At 41.6% G+C, this 21,333-nt stretch overlaps 1 protein-coding gene across 1 annotated transcript in view; it reads right to left on the bottom strand.

Annotated features, from left to right (window-relative positions):
* The window catches only part of six5 (SIX homeobox 5), a 25,169-nt gene extending 3,836 nt beyond the window's left edge, over positions 1-21,333 (bottom strand). Inside the window, exons 1-2 of the mRNA XM_061973035.1 lie at positions 20,626-21,333; positions 4,140-5,491 (exon numbers count right to left, since the gene is read on the bottom strand). Of these exons, the coding sequence (XP_061829019.1) occupies positions 4,140-5,491; positions 20,626-21,314 (2,041 nt within the window). The 5' untranslated portion in view covers positions 21,315-21,333. The remainder of the gene's footprint in view (positions 1-4,139; positions 5,492-20,625) is intronic.

Here is a 21,333-nt window from a genome sequence, read left to right as displayed (position 1 = left end):
GCACTTAAGAGATGTGTGGATTAACTTAAAAAAAAGAAAAACATATCCGCTTTTTCCACTCTTGTTGCGGAAACTATGTCCGCGTATTTCAAGTTGCGGGCACTCCATGTGTTCAAGATTTCCTACATTTTCATGAATCAAACAATTAATCGAAGCAACAGAATATAAATGTTAAAATGCAGAATATATGCTGATCATCAGAACGCTCACAATTGTGGGACAAGAAGATGCAAGCATAATTACTTGACACACACAATTAGATACTGTACATCAAGACTAAAACTGGTTTGGGCCCGCTATTTTGCGTCTTTATTTAGTACGTCTGGAAAGGCCGCAGAAATGGCTGTGAGAAAGGAGGCGATTGCGCCGCAGCTCCGTCCTAGGTATGCTTGTCAAAATAGATTGACTGTCAAAAATCAAAAATATTAGACATAAGGTCTATTCAGCAATATCATTTTATCATTTTACAATTTTATGGATGCTGGATGACTTAAGGCAGTGTTTTTCAACCTTTTTTGAGCCAAGGCACATTTTTTGCGTTGAAAATATCCGGAGGCACACCACCAGCAGAAATCATCATATTTTAGTGGCTTTTTCTCTTTTTTTGGTATTTTCCTGTAGCAGTTTCATGTCTTCCTTTGAGCGATATTTCCCGCATCTACTTTGTTTTAGCAATCAAGAATATTTCAGTTGTTTTTATCCTTCTTTGTGGGGACATTGTTGATTGTCATGTCATGTTCGGATGTACTTTGTGGATGTCGTCTTTGCTCCACAGTAAGTCTTTGCTGTCGTCCAGCATTCTCTTTTTGTTTACTTTGTAGCCAGTTCAGTTATAGATTTGTTCTGCATAGCCTTCCCTAAGCTTCAATGCCTCTTCTTAGGAGCACTCACCTTTTGTTTATTTTTGGTTTAAGAATTAGACACCTTTTTACCTGCACACTGCCTCCCGCTGTTTCCGACATCTACAAAGCAATTAGCTTCTGGCTGCCACCTACTGATATGGAAGAGTATTACACGGTTACTCTGCCGAGCTCTAGACAGCACCCACTCAACAACAACACATAGTTTGCAGACTATAATTACTGGTTTGCACAAAATATTTTTAACCCAAATAGGTGAAGTTAGATCATCTCCCACGGCACACCAGACTGTATCTCACGGCACACTAGTGTGCCGCGGCACAGTGGTTGAAAAACACTGACTTAAGGGGATGATTCAAACAAATTGAATTGATGCGTTTTTGGTGTCTGCTGCCATTCTGTAAACGACACCTATTTTTTCAAACAGGAGGTATTATTAACATATCTCCTATATAAAAACATTTAAAAAACTTCTCGCAATATGCATTTTCTTGCAACTGGAACATTCCAACGCATACTCGCAGTTATTGCCTGCATCTTCCATGAGTGAAAAGTGTCGCAAATTAACAAAAATTTAAAAAAAATATGATTAAAAAGCCAAATGTCCTGTTGTGGTAATATTTCAGCTTCAAATTGGATGGATGGTAAATATACGCCCATCAACGGGTACGAACGAGCAAAAATGTTGTGATCACATGATGTCGACCAAAAAAAAGCACAACCCGGCATCGTTTTTTCCAAATGGGAAAAAAATTCACTTTAAGATGTTGAATGTTTATTGAACATTTTTGCTGACAGAAATGAGTTCAGTTGTTTTATTTATTTAAGAAAAATTAAATGACATTCAAATTACACTACCATTATAAACAATTCTACCGTAATGAGAAATAGACGTTTTTATCCTTTTAAACCATGGGTGTCAAACTCTGGCCCGCGGGCCAAATTTGGCCTGCCGTGTAATTTCACTTGGCCCTTAAGGCAATATCAAATTAACACTAGAGCTGGCCCGCCGATTATATACAGCGGCGGTGCCGCGGTAACCACATTCACCGCTAATTCTCATACTTGCCAACCCTTCCGGGAGACTCCCATATTTCAGTGCCCCTCCCGAAAATCGTCACATCCCCTTTTCGTCCAGTCCAATGAGTGCTAGCCCAGTCACATCATATGTGCGGCCTTGGCACGCACAAACAAGTGAATGCAACGCATACTTGATCTTCATTGATACAGGTTACACTGAGGGTGCCCATACAAAAATCTTTAATACTGTTAGAAATATACGCCACACTGAGAACCCACACCAAACAAGAATGACAAATACATTTCGGGAGAACATCCGCACCGTAACACAACAGAACAAACACCCAGAACCCTTTGCAGCACTAACTCTTCCGGGACACTACAAGGTGTGTGTGTGTGTGGGGGGGGGTATTTTGTAGCGTCCCGGAAGAGTTAGTACTGCAAAGGATTCTGGGTATTTGTTCTGTTGTGTTACGGTGCGGATGTTCTCCTAAAATGTGTTTGTCATTCTTGTTTGGTGTGGGTTCACAGTGTGGCGTATATTTCTAACAATGTTAAAGTTGCTTATACGGCCACTCTCAGTGTAAACTGTATCGCTGTTGATGAAGTTTGCGTTGCATTCACGTGTGTGTGCGTACAGAAGCCGCTCATATCTTGTGACTGGGCGGGCACGTTGTTAGAAGTGATGAAAAGCGGACATGACGACAGTTCGTAGAGGACGTTAAAAGCAGTGCTGTAAGGCACGCCCCCAAGACTGTGGAATACCTTTGTTCGATAATGAAGGTTGCCTCAGCTCAAAGCCTGAGCCCCGACATTAATGAACTAGCATCCAAGAAAAGATGGCAGGTATCTGGCTTGGGCACATCAGATTAGATTAGTGTGTTGCAAACTGAGCAGTTTAAAGTCCTGAATGGTTGGTTTATTCATTATTTTATTTTCAAATGTATTAGCCTGTGGAAAAAGTTAATGTTGATATTTACCTCAGAAGGCTGCAAATAGAAAAGAGGCATTCAATTTTTATTTAAATTGTATTTAATATGCCATTGATATTTTTTTATTATTATTATAATTTGAAACTCGATTTTGCATGTCACTATAAAGTTATATAAGCCTTGCTTGTTCAATATTTAATGCAAAACTTGTTTGGGTCCCTATTAAAAGGTTAATTTGTTCAACCTTGGCCCGCGGCTTTGTTCAGTTTTAAATTTTGGCCCACTCTGTATTTGAGTTTGACACCCCTGTTTTAAACGGTTACTTTCATTCTTATTACAGTCTATATTACGATTACATGACATTATAAACACGGTGTCGGTTATTTCTTCAGTTTAAGAACATGATGTAAACAAAAGCTGCGAGTCTGTCTGCCTAAAACCAAATCTTTTTTAAGTAAATTATTGCATGTTGTTCTAATGTGTGGCACCTTGAGACAAGAATATATGTTGATTGACAATCTAACCATGAAACATGTTTTCCTTCACTCTTTATTTTGGCAATCTAATGCATTTATATGTATAAAATATTTTTGTTCTCAAAATCGTTCAGCCCTAGTAGATGCACTACAGGACGGTTTCTAGAATACCCATAAAAAGTGGTACATGTCTGCCGCATGTTTCAAAACACAGGAAAACACCACACATGATAACATGAATGTGCAGTAAATGAGTGTTTCCATGGTGAAAGGCGAAGCAAAGACCTAATTTAAATAAGGCGGTCTGCACCAGTTATCAATTAATAATAATAACAATAATTGTTATTATTTGAATTGGGGGTTAAATCACCAAAAAATGATTCCCGGGCGCGGCCACTGCTGCTGCCCACTGCTCCCCTCACCTCCCAGGGGGTGATCAAGGGTGATGGGTCAAATGCAGAGAATAATCTCGCCACACCTAGTGTGTGTGTGTGACAATCATTGGTACTTTAACTTTTTAATAATAGATTTTATTTGTAAAAGCACTTTACATTGAGCAAACAAACTCAAAGTGCTACAGTGCATTTTAAAAAATAAAATAAAATAAAAAAACAACGCTGCCTAGAACCACAAATAGCTGCCCCCAACAAGTAAAAATCAATTGTACACAAAGTCTTAGGAGATCACCTGCAACACGCCCACTAATAGTACGCACCATTTTGTAGTTTGCACCCGCTGTTTAGCGTGTGGTATTTGGATCTTAGTAGATCAGGCCCATAACGCGCTAAATATGACTGTAAATCAATCGCAATTAATGTGATGATTTGACACCAGTATGGAAGTGTGCTCACCTTGAGATGCAGAAGGTAGCTGAATGATTCCAGAGTTGAGAAGCTGCAATCCGGAGGCCACACTGGTTGCAGGGCCCACATTCTGAATGGGCCTCAGTTGGTTTATCCTAAAGGGGCCTTGATTGATCCCACCTGGTGCCGACGCCGACGCCAGGATCTGTAAAGGCATTCCGGCTGAGGGGACGGAGAGAGCGGGACTCGCCGGCACCACCTGGGGGAAGGAGATAGTGGAGGAGGTCTGGATGGACGAGACCGGCACCAACTGAGGCATGGAGAGCGGGACTAACTGCGCCGCTGTGGAGACTTTGGCCTGCGGTACTGGAACCACTTGTGTTGGCGAGGAGATGGAAATGACCTGCGGTGCTTGGAGTTTTGCGGGCAAGGGGTTGATGGTTTGTGGGAGAGGATTACCGGGAAGCTGGGAGATGGACATGATGGCCGTGGAACCTTCAACTGCCTCCTGGTGTCCGCTCATATGGAAGTTGGCGCTCTGTGGCGTGAGCGAGGACACTGGAACCAGCTGGGGACATTGGGACACGTGTGCCAGCTGGGAAACTGGTACACCTTGGATGGAAGGCACCACCTGTGGCAAGGAGAGGACCTGAGGGGATTGGTTGGAGGTAACCAGCGTACTTGTTGGGTTTATTTGAGAGGCAGCGCTGGCAAAGACCACATATTCTCCGTGTTGACCTGGGATGGTCAGAGCTGCTGATGAGGACTGGCTCTCCTGGCACGGAGGGCTTTGTGTTAAAACCAGAGAAGGGAGGCTGCTTGTTGGCGACAGACTCTGTGAGGACGGAGACAAGGACAAAGACGAGCAAGACATTTTCTGGCTGTTTTCTAGTTTTAAGTTGTCCTCCGGCCCGCTGATGAAATCCAAAGTGTTGCTACTTTTGCTCTTGGCTTGCGCAGGAAAAGAAATGACGGACGTCTGACTGTTAGTGCTGAAGACCACTGACGGAAGACAGTTTGACTTTGCCTCCAGGGGGGAAACCGGTTGTTCCAAGGAAACTCGTGGCGGAGAGTCCGGTTTGACAAGAACCTGAGCGCCGTTGAGTATCAAAGGAGGATTGGTCACCTGACCCAAGGTGACCTTCTGGCTTTCCCCCAGGCCGAGGCCATTGATGATGACCCCGGCACCGGTCCCAGAGATGAGGGAGTTTCCGTTGAACAGTAACGGTTGGGAGGCTGTGAGGAAGCCGCTGGAACCGTTGAGGATGAGTTGACCTCCCGGGGCACAGTTCACCGCAGATAGCGAGATAATGGAGGCCTTGGCGGCAGCGTGCTCTTCTGCTTTGTCAGGGGTGTCGTCCATGGCCTCGTCGTCACTGCTGTGGTTTCCGTCGGATTCGCTGCAACAACGACAGCAAAACAAACAAGCATGTAAATGAGCACGGCATGGATAGACATTATTGATATTATTCTTAGTGGGAGTACAATTACAATTGGGCCTACAAAACGATATCAATATATATCATGATAAACACGTAATTGATATCAATTGAAAATGAGTTCAGTAAAAGGTTTGGTCGGTCAGAAGAAAGCGGAAAGAATGAAGCATGGTTGGTTGCATGAAAAAAGGCACTTGTGGTATGGTAACCTAGCAAAACAGGAGATAATCGGTGAGCTAAACAGCAAATTACGTAACAGTATCAAATATCACGTTTGGTTGTGCCATCTTGCTGTCTCCCTGTTGATTCTCTGCATGGAGTGAGAAGAGAAATTAAAAGTGAGTGCTGCAGATAGCAAAGAAATTGTCGATAAAACAGGAAAAGTCATCAACGGTATGGCACTTTTGGGGATTTTTTCCCAAATGGACTGTCATCTTTTCTTTTCAACCCTCGTCAGTTCCCTATTCGAGTGCACTGAAACAACAGGTCGGAACTAAAGCGCACGACTGTGTAAATAAAATAAATAACAAAATATAAAAAATGTTCTACTTTAAAATAATAATTTGGCCCAATAATATTTAACTAATACTCTCTAAACTCTACAATTACAGATAGAAACCACAGGATTACGTTTAAAATATGCTTATTTGCTTTAAATATATGATTGAAACAATGATTCTTGAAGACAATCACTTATTTTAAGACTTTGTGAACACATTATTTCAAAATGGTAGGATTAAACTACTTTCCATTTCATTTTGTCACTACCGAAATGACCATGTCTCCACCGAAAAGTTATCATCTGTTTCGGGTCTGACTGTTTCGGGTGTGACAATTCTAGCTAATTTTGACCATAACTAAATAATGCTAGAAAGCATTTGGCTAGCAAACCCTTTTTTGAAGAGTTGTACACTCATAAAAACACAATATGTTGCATAAAAGCTGAAAAAGTTTATATAATTGAAAAGAATATGTGTTCGGTAGTGACAGTTTTTAAAGATACACACTGATTTTCAGTCTTTGGAACACTTTTTTTTTTATACTATAGGATGAAGTTACTCAATCAATCAATGTTTACTAAATCACTAGTGTCTCAAAGGGCTGCACAAGCCACAACGACATCCTCGGCTCAGATCCCACATCAGGGCAAGGAAAAACTCAACCCAATGGGACAATGAGAAACCTTAGAGGGGACTGCAGACTCTCACACTATTATGTTAGATCCACTAAGGACTGGACTCTCACACTATTATGTTAGATCCTAAGGACTGGACTCTCACACCATTATGTTAGATCCACTATGGACTGGACTCTCACACTATTATGTTAGATCCACTATGGACTGGACACTCACACTATTATGTTAGATCCACTATGGACTGGACTCTCACACTATTATGTTAGATCCACTAAGGACTGGACTCTCACACTATTATGTTAGATCCTAAGGACTGGACTCTCACACCATTATGTTAGATCCACTATGGACTGGACTCTCACACTATTATGTTAGATCCACTATGGACTGGACACTCACACTTTTATGTTAGATCCACTATGGACTGGACTCTCACACTATTATGTTAGATCCACTATGGACTGGACTCTCACACTATTATGTTAGATCCTATGGACTGGACTCTCACACCATTATGTTAGATCCACTATGGACTGGACTCTCACACTATTATGTTAGATCCACTATGGACTGGACACTCACACTATTATGTTAGATCCACTATGGACTGGACTCTCACACTATTATGTTAGATCCACTAAGGACTGGACTCTCACACTATTATGTTAGATCCTAAGGACTGGACTCTCACACCATTATGTTAGATCCACTATGGACTGGACTCTCACACTATTATGTTAGATCCACTATGGACTGGACACTCACACTATTATGTTAGATCCACTATGGACTGGACTCTCACACTATTATGTTAGATCCACTATGGACTGGACTCTCACACTATTATGTTAGATCCTATGGACTGGACTCTCACACTATTATGTTAGATCCACTATGGACTGGACTCTCACACTATTATGTTAGATCCACTATGGACTGGACTCTCACAATATTATGTTAGATCCACTATGGCAGGGGTCCCCAAACTCTTTGACTCGGGGGCCGCATTGGGTTAAAACAATTTGGCCGGGGGCCGGGCTGTGTATATATATATATATATATATATATATATATATATATATATATATATATATATATATATATATATACATATATACATATAGCGCACTTTCCGCGCGCGCAATGATGTCATGTTATCAATGAGAAAATGCATTTTTAGACAATATGATTTGCCTGAGCAGCTAGGAGACACCGTGAGTAGCAAGCGGTACAAAGTGGATAAGAAAAGACAGAATTTATTTATTTATTTTTAATACTTGGGACTTCCCGCGGTCCTGATTTTGGACGCTGGCCGGCCGGATCCGTGGTTTGGGGACCCCTGCACTATGGACTGGACTCTCACACTATTATGTTAGATCCACTATGGACTGGACTCTCACACTATTATGTTAGATCCACTATGGACTGGACTCTCACACTATTATGTTAGATCCACTATGGACTGGACTCTCACACTATTATGTTAGATCCACTATGGACTGGACTCTCACACTATTATGTTAGATCCACTATGGACTGGACTCTCACACTATTATGTTAGATCCAATATGGACTGGACTCTCACACTATTATGTTAGATCCACTATGGACTGGACTCTCACACTATTATGTTAGATCCAATATGGACTGGACTCTCACACTATTATGTTAGATCCACTATGGACTGGACTCTCACAATATTATGTTAGATCCACTATGGACTGGACTCTCACACTATTATGTTAGTTCCACTATGGACTGGACTCTCACACTATTATGTTAGATCCACTATGGACTGGACTCTCACACTATTACCGGTATGTTAGATCCACTATGGACTGGACTCTCACACTATTACCGGTATGTTAGATCCACTATGGACTGGACTCTCACAATATTATGTTAGATCCACTATGGCAGGGGTCCCCAAACTTTTTGACTCGGGGGCCGCATTGGGTTAAAACAATTTGGCCGGGGGCCGGGCTGTGTATATATATATATATATATATATATATATATATATATATATATTTATATATATATATTTATATTTATATTTATATATATATATATATATACATATAGCGCACTTTCCGCGCGCGCAATGATGTCATGTTATCAATGAGAAAATGCATTTTTAGACAATATGATTTGCCTGAGCAGCTAGGAGACACCGTGAGTAGCAAGCGGTACAAAGTGGATAAGAAAAGACAGAATTTATTTATTTATTTTTAATACTTGGGACTTCCCGCGGTCCTGATTTTGGACGCTGGCCGGCCGGATCCGTGGTTTGGGGACCCCTGCACTATGGACTGGACTCTCACACTATTATGTTAGATCCACTATGGACTGGACTCTCACACTATTATGTTAGATCCACTATGGACTGGACTCTCACACTATTATGTTAGATCCACTATGGACTGGACTCTCACACTATTATGTTAGATCCACTATGGACTGGACTCTCACACTATTATGTTAGATCCACTATGGACTGGACTCTCACACTATTATGTTAGATCCAATATGGACTGGACTCTCACACTATTATGTTAGATCCACTATGGACTGGACTCTCACACTATTATGTTAGATCCAATATGGACTGGACTCTCACACTATTATGTTAGATCCACTATGGACTGGACTCTCACAATATTATGTTAGATCCACTATGGACTGGACTCTCACACTATTATGTTAGATCCACTATGGACTGGACTCTCACACTATTACCGGTATGTTAGATCCACTATGGACTGGACTCTCACAATATTATGTTAGATCCACTATGGCAGGGGTCCCCAAACTTTTTGACTCGGGGGCCGCATTGGGTTAAAACAATTTGGCCGGGGGCCGGGCTGTGTATATATATATATATATATATATATATATATATATATATATATATATATATATATATATATATATATATATATATATATATATATATATATATATATATATACATATATATACATATAGCGCACTTTCCGCGCGCGCAATGATGTCATGTTATCAATGAGAAAATGCATTTTTAGACAATATGATTTGCCTGAGCAGCTAGGAGACACCGTGAGTAGCAAGCGGTACAAAGTGGATAAGAAAAGACAGAATTTATTTATTTATTTTTAATACTTGGGACTTCCCGCGGTCCTGATTTTGGACGCTGGCCGGCCGGATCCGTGGTTTGGGGACCCCTGCACTATGGACTGGACTCTCACACTATTATGTTAGATCCACTATGGACTGGACTCTCACACTATTATGTTAGATCCACTATGGACTGGACTCTCACACTATTATGTTAGATCCAATATGGACTGGACTCTCACACTATTATGTTAGATCCACTATGGACTGGACTCTCACACTATTATGTTAGATCCACTATGGACTGGACTCTCACACTATTATGTTAGATCCAATATGGACTGGACTCTCACACTATTATGTTAGATCCACTATGGACTGGACTCTCACAATATTATGTTAGATCCACTATGGACTGGACTCTCACACTATTATGTTAGATCCAATATGGACTGGACTCTCACACTATTATGTTAGATCCACTATGGACTGGACTCTCACAATATTATGTTAGATCCACTATGGACTGGACTCTCACACTATTATGTTAGATCCACTATGGACTGGACTCTCACAATATTATGCTAGATCCACTCGACGTCAGTCAATCAGTCTTAGCAAAGATTGCACTGGTCCTCCCCGGGCGACCGGTGCAATGGACGTCGAGTGGATCTAGCATAATATTGTGAGAGTCCAGTTCATAGTGGATCTAACTAGGGCTGCAACAACTAATCGATTATAAAAATAGTTGGTGATTAATTTAGTCATCGATTCGTCGGATCTATGCCAGTGGTTCTTAACCTGGGTTCGATCGAACCCTAGGGGTTCGGTGAGTCGGGCTCAGGGGTTCGGCAGAGGTCAAAACACACCCGACTCATCGTGTAAATAAAAACTTCTCCCTATCGGCGTATTACGGATACGGCAACAGCAGAAGTCACACTGATTTGCAGGTGTGTAATTTGTTGTGAGTTTATGCACTGTTGGTTTTGTTCTTTGAACAAGGTATTTTCACAATTACATGTGAAGTCCCAGTGTCCATGCACTCTCTCTAATGCAGTGTTTTTCAACCACTGTGCCGCGGCACACTAGTGTGCCGTGAGATAAAGTCTGGTGTGCCGTGGGAGATGATCTAATTTCACCTATTTTGGTTAAAAATAATTTTTCCAAATCATTAATTATAGTCTGCAAATGATGTTTTGTTGTTGAGTGTCGGTGCTGTCTAGAGCTCGGCAGAGTAACCGTGTAATACTCTTCCATATCAGTAGGTGGCAGTGTGCAGGTAAAAAGGTATCTAATGCTTAAACTAAAAATAAACAGAAGTGCCCCTAAGAAAAGGCATTGAACCTTAGGGAAGGCTATGCAGAACGAAACTAAAACTGAACTAGCTACAAAGTAAACAGAATGCTGGACGACAGCAAAGACTTACTGTGGAGCAAAGACGACGTCCACAAAGTACATCCAAACATGACATGACAATCAACAATATCCCCACAAAGAAGGATACAATCAATTGAAATATTCTTGATTGCTAAAACAAAGTAGATGCGGGAAATATCGCTCAAAGGAAATCATGAAACTGCTAAAAGCAAATACCAAAAAAAGAGAAAAAGATACCAAAATAGGAGCGCAAGACAAGAACTAAAACACTGCACACAGGAAATCACCAAAAAACTCTGAATAAGTACACCTACTTTGAGACAAGAGTTATAGTGATGCATGCATGGTTATGCTTTAAAGTCGTAACCAACAATTGCGACAACGACTTTTTACTGTCAACTGAGTTTCGTTTTTTAATGATTTCTGCTGGTGGTGTGCCTGCGCATTTTTTCAACGCAAAAAATGTGCCTTGGCTCAAAAAAGGTTGAAAAACACTGCTCTAATGTGACTATTGGTCATACGCCATGTGCCTCCTGTACACTGGGGGGCGCTTATTTCATTTTCGCACAAATTAATGTATTGCTTTTCCGGTTGACCTATGACGTCATACCAGGCATCTGCGGCTCGTTACAAGTCAACAGCCAAGCTCTGGTGTACCTGACATCAGCTGTAATATTGGCACACATTATAAATATTACGTCTCTAATGGCTCTGATGATGGTAAATAGTAGACAGCATCAATAAATAAAAGTTTTCTGAAAATACTTTTTAGACAGAGAATCATGGAAGCAGAACTTTGGAATGTCTCAGGGTTAATTCATAAGGCTCTGGATTGATGGAATAAGTTTTAAATCCAAAGGAAAAGACCGTTCGTGCCACGGCCAATACTGTTCCAGATGAGGGTTGCTATTGTTCTAGTTGTGTGGAACACAGAGTTATCGTTAATCAGTTTGGAGTGCACAAATGCAGCGTGAAGAGGTTTGTGTACGCTTTATTATTCCTTTGATATACCTGCTTCATTCTCTTTCATGTAATTTGTATTCCAAATGAAGCTGGCCTTCTACATTTCCTTAGCTACCATGTAAAATACATACCGGTTTCTTTTTTTCTACCATTTATGCACTTCATTGTTCTGTTATTTTAGTTTGTGATTGTGAAGCCAATAAACAGTGTCCTCTTCATTACAATTGTTGCTATGTTTTTATTGAATGGTTATATCCCGCACATTGAGACTGGCGCATGCGCGATATGAAAGGTTCCCTCTGGCAGGACACGCCCACTCGACAGATCTGGTTGTAAATCGCAAAGTCCAGGTGTGTCAGTCCGATTTTGCAAAATAAGAATACGATCAGATTAAGGCGTTTCCATGGGTTGTATGATGCTTATTTAGAGCCAAACTATTTGAGAAATCGGACTAATTTAGTGCATGGACACGTACTGACTGTAGATGGTGGCGCTCCAGTGTTGACGGCGCACATTCTCTTCTTTCCAGGGGAAAGCGCTGTACTCTATTTTACGGACTATAAGGTGCACTTAAAATCCATTTTTTTCTCTCAAAACTCGACAGTGCGCGTAATGTAAGGAATACGTTTGGTTGAGCTTACCCACCTCGAAGCAATTTTATTTAGTACATGGTGTAATGATAAGTGTGACCAGTAGATGGCAGTCAAACATAAGAGATAAGTGTAGGCTGCACCGTTTGATGTGCTTCAACATACAGGTATTATTATGGCGTGTGTATAAGGTGAGACATATTATCTGCAGTTTTGTTTCGCAATATTATGCAAAAGCAACTTTTCTTACCTTCTGGTACCTGCTGATCTGTATTTGGGGTCTGCATAAATCCTAAAAAATTGCGCGCTTCCGCATTTGTAGTCAGTGTCAGACACTTTCCTCTATCTTCTTGTTATGGTGACATTCATCCTCCGCTGTTGCCATTTCTAATATAAAGTAGTGTAAAGTTCTTACTTATATCTGTCAGTAAACTCGCCATGAAAGCGCTAAAACATACCGGTGTAGTGAGTTTACATTATTCGCCCGAGGAACTTTAATTATTAGAGAGTTCCGGTCGGACGTTTTTTCACGGGACACATTTCCGGTGTTGTTGTTTCCGGATGAGGAGATGCTGCTCCGTTATTGATTGAAGTGTGAATGTCATTAAAACAGTTAGCGCCATCTTTTGACACTTCTTCCACTCCCGTCCTTGCACGCTACACCGCTACAACAAAGATGACAGGGAGAAGACGCTGCCGAAGGTGAGCCACGTAAATAAGACCGCCCACAAAACGCCGCATCCTGAAGCGACTTGATGATGTGTAAAACATCATCTATGCAACATTACATGTTATGTAGACCACAAGGAAGTCTTTTACGTTAAAAAAATAATAATAATAATATGACTCCTTTAATGCACCCTATAATCCGGTATGCCTTTTATATGAAAAAAGATAAAAAATAGTGCGCCTTATAATCCGGTGCGCCCTATGGTCCGGAAAATACGGTAAAAGCTTTCAGCATTTCTCGTGGACGGAGCAGCCTTTTGCTGCACATGAGGGCATTTTCACACGCTGAAAAACAAACGACGAAGCGCCGCAGACTCATAGCATCAGCCAAAGTTGGTAGCAGTCATGGCGCCCTGTCGTCACGTGAGTGCCCTTTGACCAATTATTGAGGAGATCACCTGAAACTCTCTCTATACACAGCTCTGCCCCACTGTTTGAGAAGGACTGTGTTAATGCAGTAAATTGGACAGCCCTAGTCTAAAAACATTTCGGTTGTACTTCAGAGCCGTACGCAGAAGCAGTATAAGGCGGTATAGCTCGGTTGGTAGAGCGGCCGTGCCAGCAACTTGAGGGTTGCAGGTTCGATCCCCGCTTCCGCCATCCTAGTCACTGCCGTTGTGTCCTTGGGCAAGACACTTTACCCACCTGCTCCCAGTGCCACCCACACTGGTTCTAATGTAACTTAGATATTGGGTTTCACTATGTAAAGCGCTTTGAGTCACTTGAGAAAAAGCGCTATATAAATGTAATTCACTTCACTTCACAGTATCAAAGAGTGCACATTATTTGGGGCTTCATTTGGCAGATGGGTTTGAAACAGCGCTCAGTACGATATAATGAACAACAATACCAAACATGTCGTTGGACCTCATTTGATTGTGTGCCCTACTAACCTAAAACTACACAGACTTAAGTAAGATAAAGCCTGGTAAATGTTGCTTCAGGGAAGTATCTTCCACACCCCCACAAAGCTCCAAGTGATAAGATAAGGTTGCCATATCCTCTCTTATCTTCCCACTACACCCCCATATTTATTTATGCTTCTTCTTAAGCTATGTCTACATTAAGCCGGATAAACCCTTAAACCAGGGGTCCCCGAACTTTTTGACTCCGAGGCCGCATTGGGGTAAAACAATTTGGCTGGGGGCCGCACTATATATATATATATATATATATGTATGTGTGTGTGTGTGTGTGTGTATATATGTATATGTAAATGTAAATGTGTATATATGTGTGTGTATATATGTGTGTGTATATATGTATATGTATATATATGTATATGTGTGTATATATATATATATATATATGTGTGTATATATATATATATATATATGTGTACAGTATATATATATATATATATATATATGTATATATATATATGTACAGTATATATATATATATATATATATATATATATATATATATATATATATGCATACATATATATATATATATATATATTCATACATATATATGCATACATATATATATATATATATGTATTCATACATATATATTCCTCGCGCACTAATAGACTTAAAGAGCGCACTTGCTGCATGTCACGTTATCGATGTTAAAATGCATTTTTTTGACAATATGATTTGCCTGAGTGGCTAATAGACGGTAGAAAATGGACTAGTAAGGACAAATAAAAAATAAAAACTTTTTTTTTTACTTGGGACTTTCCGCGGGCCGGATTTTGGACGCTGGGGGGCCGTAGTTTGGGGACCCCTGCCTTAAACGAATAATTATTTAGCCTAAGCCCCGTTTCAGCCACACTAAACTATCGTTTAAAGGGGAACATTATCACAATTTCAGAAGGGTTAAAACCATTAAAAATCAGTTCCCAGTGGCTTATTTTATTTTTCAAAGTTTTTTTCAAAATTTTACCCATCACGCAATATCCCTAAAAAAAGCTTCAAAGTGCCTGATTTTAACCATCGTTATATACACCCGTCCATTTTCCTGTGACGTCACATAGTGAAGCCAACACAAACAAACATGGCGGATAGAACAGCAAGATATAGCGACATTAGCTCAGATTCAAACTCGGATTTCAGCGGCTTAAGCGATTCAACAGATTACGAATGTATTGAAACGGATAGTTGTAGTGTGGAGGCAGGTAGCGAAAACGAAATTGAAGAAGAAACTGAAGCTATTGAGCCATATCGGTTTGAACCGTATGCAAGCGAAACCGACGAAAACGACACGACAGCCAGCGACACGGGAGAAAGTGAGGACGAATTCGGCAATCGCCTTCTAACCAACGATTGGTATGTGTTTGTTTGGCATTAAAGGAAACTAACAACTATGAACTAGGTTTACAGCATATGAAATACATTTGGCAACAACATGCACTTTGAGAGTGCAGACAGCCCAGTTTTCATCAATTAATATATTCTGTAGACATACCCTCATCCGCACTCTTTTCCTGGGGGTCTGGCGGCAGATTTCTTTGACTTTATCGTTGGAAATGCATGTGCTTTGAGTGTCGCAGGATATCCACACATTCTTGCCATCTCTGTCGTAGCATAGCTTTCGTCGGTAAAGTGTGCGGAACAAACGTCCAATTTCTTGCCACTTTCGCATCTTTGGGCCACTGGTGCAACTTGAATCCATCCCTGTTCGTGTTGTTACACCCTCCGACAACACACCGACGAGGCATGATGTCTCCAAGGTACGGAAAACAGTCGAAAAAACAGAAAATAACAGAGCTGATTTGACTCGGTGTTTGTAATGTGTTTGAGAAAATGGCGGATTGCTTCCCGGTGTGACGTCACGTTGTGATGTCATCGCTCCGAGAGCGAATAATAGAAAGGCGTTTAATTCGCCAAAATTCACCCATTTAGAGTTCGGAAATCGGTTAAAAAAATATATGGTCTTTTTTCTGCAACATCAAGGTATATATTGACGCTTACATAGGTCTGGTGATAATGTTCCCCTTTAAGGTCCCCCTCCTTGGATAATTTTTTACACGGGTAAGTGCGCCGTGTATTTCTTGAATCTCCGGCTCTTAGCTTTGTATGGACTCTTTGTAAACAATCAAACTGAGTTCGGAGAGGAAGTGACGTCAGAAAGAATGCGCCACAGCCAGCTTCATAATAAAGTTAAAGTACCAATGATTGTCACACACACACTAGGTGTGGCGAAATTATTCTCTGCATTTGACCCATCACCCTTGCGGTTTAATAACTCGGAGCTAACCACTGGAAATATGAAGGCGAGTCATCCAGACATGCCCGTGTTTCTCCTTTTGTCTGTACAGACGCTTGTGGAGATCACACATGAATACCTTAAGAGAAAGCGATTGCAGCTATTTGGGATACAACACTTCTCAGACGGCAAGGGAACTTTCCAATGTCCAGGTCAGCTGTGATTCTACTTACTGAAAAACGTTGTCCATTTGTCAAAGGAGAGACAACGAGAATGTGGGCTCCCGTGGATGTGGTAAAAAAAGGTAGCGCGTGCTTTGTTTCACCTGGCTTAGAGGGAAGACTACGGAAAACGGGCGAATGCATTTGGACTGGCAAAGCAGACTGTATCAGTTATTGTCCGCCATGTATGTCGCGGACTCAACGTCTAGGTCCAGAGTATATAAAGTCACCAAAAACTAATGGACAATGAAGGTGAAGGCAAAAGAGTGAGGAGTGTCCTGACCACATATCTACATCCTGAGATTGATTGTTGTAAAATGTAATTTGTCATATTGTGTACTTTCGCGTGTTTATTAAAGATTTGATTAATTTATGATGTCTCAGGTGTGATTCACTACAATAGGGCCCCACAGCGCACTGGATTCCAGTTCATTGAAATACCACAACACTGGATATTGTTCAGATAAGTTACATTTAAGAACTTGCACACAAAGCAACACTGGAGGTGACTGTAACGTGCGCATTTTCCGCGCATGCATAATAGGTCGCGTTGCGACGGCGGGGGGAGGCGGTCTTAAACGCTGGCATTGTTGTGTGCGGACACGGATAAGGTTAGGTGGGATTTACAAGGACTGTGAATCTTTGGGTGTCCCACGATTCAATTCAATATCGATTCTTGGGGTCACGATTCAATTTAAAATTGATATTTTTTTTCAATTCAACACGATTCTCGATTCAAAAACGATTTTTTTTCTCGATTCAAAAGGATTCTCTATTCATTCAATACATAGGATTTCAGCAGGATCTACCCCAGTCTGCTGACATGCAAGCAGAGTAGTAGATTTTTGTAAAAAGCTTTTATAATTGTAAAGGACAATGTTTTATTAACTGAGTGCAATAATGTAAATTTGTTTTAACTATTAAATGAACCAAAAATATGACTTATCTTTGTGAAAATATTGGACACAGTGTGTTGTCAAGCTTATGAGATGCGATGCAAGTGTAAGCCACTGTGACACTATTGTTCTTTTTTATTTTTATTTTATAAATGTCTAATGATAATGTCAATGAGGGATTTGTAATCACTGCTATGTTGAAATTGTAACTAATATTGATACTGTTGTTGATAATATTCATTTTTGTTTCACTACTTTTGGTTTGTTCTGTGTCGTGTTTGTGTCTCCTCTCAATTGTTCTGTTTATTGCAGTTCTGAGTGTTGCTGGGTCGGGTTTGGTTTTGGAATTGGATTGCATTGTTATGGTATTGCTGTGTATTGTTTTGTTGGATTGATTTATTTATGCTTCTTCTTAGGTGGGGTTTGCATCCATCTATTCACCACCAGTGTTGGGACTAACGCGTTACAAAGTAACGCGTTACTGTAACGCCGATAGTTTCGGCGGTAACTAGTAATCTAACGCGTTATTTTTTATATTCAGTAACTCAGTTACCGTTACTACATGATGCGTTACTGCGTTATTTTACGTTATTTTTGATGTTGTATCGGCTAGAAACAGAAGATCTGAGTGTGTTTTATTGCAGCGCTGTGGTGTCGTCCTTCTGAATCTCTTGTGTCACAGGGAGGAGGTGCGCTGTGTGTGTCTGGGTGTGGGGAGGGGTGCGCGCAGCAGCATTCGTGAGGTAGGGGCGGAGACAGAGAGAGCGAGAGAGTTGGTAACGCGCATGCGTCGCCAGGCTCAGCTTTTTATCGAGAGATTTATCAGATTTTATTTTTTATTATCTATAGCAGGGGTGTCAAAAGTGTGCCCCGGAGGCCATTTGTGGCCCACAGCTAATGTTTTAAAGGCCCACTGCACATTCTAAAAATACTATTAAAATAAACAAAAACATAACAAAAGTGAAATAAAAAAGTTTAAAGGCCTACTGAAACCCACTACTACCGACCATGCAGTCTGATAGTTTATATATCAATGATGAAATCTTAACATTGCAACACATGCCAATACGGCCCGGTTAGCTTACTAAAGTGCAATTTTAAATTTCGCGCGAAATATCCTGCTGAAAACGTCTCGGTATGATGACGTAAGCGCGTGACGTCACGGATTGTGGAGGACATTTTGGGACAGCATGGTGGCCAGCTATTAAGTCGTCTGTTTTCATCGCAAAATTCCACAGTATTCTGGACATCTGTGTTGGTGAATCTTTTGCAATTTGTTCAATGAACAATGGAGACAGCAAAGAAGAAAGCTGTAGGTGGGAAGGTGTGTATTGCGGCCGACTGCAGCAACAAAAACACAGCCGGTGTTTCATTGTTTACATTCCCGGAAGATGATAGTCAAGCTTTACCATTGGCCTGTGGAGAACTGGGACAACAGAGACTCTTACCGGAAGGACTTTGAGTTGGATGCGCAGAAGCAGTACCGTGAGTACGCATGCAGCTGCAGCTTCCAAGCATTTGATCGCTTGCCCGTACGTGCGTGCCGCTATGTGCATGTCACGTACGTAACTTTGGGGACTTTGGGGAAATATATGTGCCGTATGAACTTTGGGGAGGTGAACGGTACTTTGGGCTGTGGGATTGAGTGTGTTGTGCAGGTGTTTGAGTTGTATTGGCGGGTTATATGGACGGGAGGGGGGAGGTGTTTGTTATGCGGGATTAATTTGTGGCATATTAAATATAAGCCTGGTTGTGTTGTGGCTAATAGAGTATATATATATATATATATATTGAATCGCACCCACTGCCCTCTAGTCCTTCACTCTCACTTACCTCATCCACAAATCTTTCATCCTCGCTCAAATTAATGGGGAAATCGTCACTTTCTCGGTCCGAATCGCTCTCGCTGCTGGTGGCCATGATTGTAAACAATGTGCAGATGTGAGGAGCTCCACAACCTGTGACGTCACGCTCCTCGTCTGCTACTTCCGGTACAGGCAAGGCTTTTTTATCAGCGACCAAAAGTTGCGAACTTTATCGTCGATGTTCTCTACTAAATCCTTTCAGCAAAAATATGGCAATATCGCGAAATGATCAAGTATGACACATAGAATGGACCTGCTATCCCCGTTTAAATAAGAAAATTGCATTTCAGTAGGCCTTTAAATGACTCCCGCTTCATGGTGGTAGAGGGTGCTAGTGATCCCAGGGATCATTCTTGCGACTACTCGGCTGCAGAAGAAGTGACAACAACAGTTTTCTAAACTAGACTTTCAATCGAAGCAGGAGGTAATACTTAAAGGAAGATCTCCATCGAGACAGAGAGACTTTTAAAACTGAAGAAAGATAAGGAAGACTTCTATAAACAAGTTATCGATGCTTTTGTTCAGAAAGAGCTGCGCATGGACTTCATTTATAAGTAAAGTTAAGACCATAATAACGTTTTTTTTTTAATTAAATGTGCTTTTCATGATGGTATTCTTACATCACACTCAAATTTATAAGCGCAGGCCTAAATTTACCGCATGCCCCGGAGTGAGAAGAGGTTTTAAATTAATTACCGCCCCGGCGCTAATTCAAGGAAATACGGTAGTTACTTTTCACAGTAACGCATTACTTTTGGGTGTAAGTAACTGAGTTACTTTTGAAATAAAGTAACTAGTAACTGGTTTTCAGTAACTAACCCAACACTGTTCACCACCTTGTTCCAAAACAAGCATGTGTGAGTGGAAGGAAAACTTGAGGCTTCTCACATTTCACAACAAAGCAACATGCTGGCGGCTGGTGTGAGACCTGCTGACACCTCTTTGCCCTACTGGCTTTGTTTGTATGGTGGGCACAGAAAGGACAGAAATGCATACAAGTGTGTGTGTGTGTGTGTGTGTGTGTGTGTGTGTGTGTGTGTGTGTGTGCGTGTGTGTGTTCTTGCCTCTTGCAGTGTGTCCCAGGCGGGGTTCTGTCCCTCTGCCTCCTGTTCTTGAACCAGTTGCTGACCTGCGTGAGGGACAGTCCGGTCACTTTGGCCAAGTTCTTCTTCTCGTCCGGGGTCGGGTACCTGTTGCTCTTGTAACATTCCTTCAAGGCGTTGCGGGACTTCTCCTTAAAACAGTACACCGTCTCCTCCCCGTCCCATATGGTTTTGGGCAGGGGGAACTTTTTCCTGAGTCGGTACTTGTCCACGGCGCCCAGGCTGCGGCCCCGGGACCTCTCCGCCTCCTTGTAGCGGGCTTTGAGGTACAGGTCCTGCAGGAAGACGTGGTTGGAGGGGTGGAAGTCGTGGCTCTCCAGGAGGCTGTAGAGCTCCTTGAATTGTTCCCGGTGGAAGGCCACCAGAGCCTGGGCCTTGAGCAGCGTCTCGTTGCCACGTAGCAGCTCGGACGAGGGATGGACGGTGGAGAGGAATCTCCACAGTCGATCCACATTGCCCGCCTGCAGGAGGGCCTCGCACAGACATGAGACCTGGTCCGTGGAAAAACTCACCGCCGACTTCTGGAAACTTTCGAAGAGTTGCTCCGTCACTTGATCCGCGTATTTTTCCTCCCCCGCGGACTCCGAGGCCGTCGGCTCCTCCGCGCTATTGTCGGATTGTTCTGTGGGCTCCAAAGACAAGGAAGCCATTTTTTTGCTTTAACTTTTC

The sequence above is a fragment of the Nerophis lumbriciformis genome, linkage group LG17, assembly GCF_033978685.3.
Source record: "Nerophis lumbriciformis linkage group LG17, RoL_Nlum_v2.1, whole genome shotgun sequence".
In the NCBI taxonomy this organism is placed as follows: Eukaryota; Metazoa; Chordata; class Actinopteri; order Syngnathiformes; family Syngnathidae; genus Nerophis; species Nerophis lumbriciformis.
Note: the sequence above shows the minus strand (reverse complement) of the source record. Positions and strands in the feature narration are given on the sequence as shown.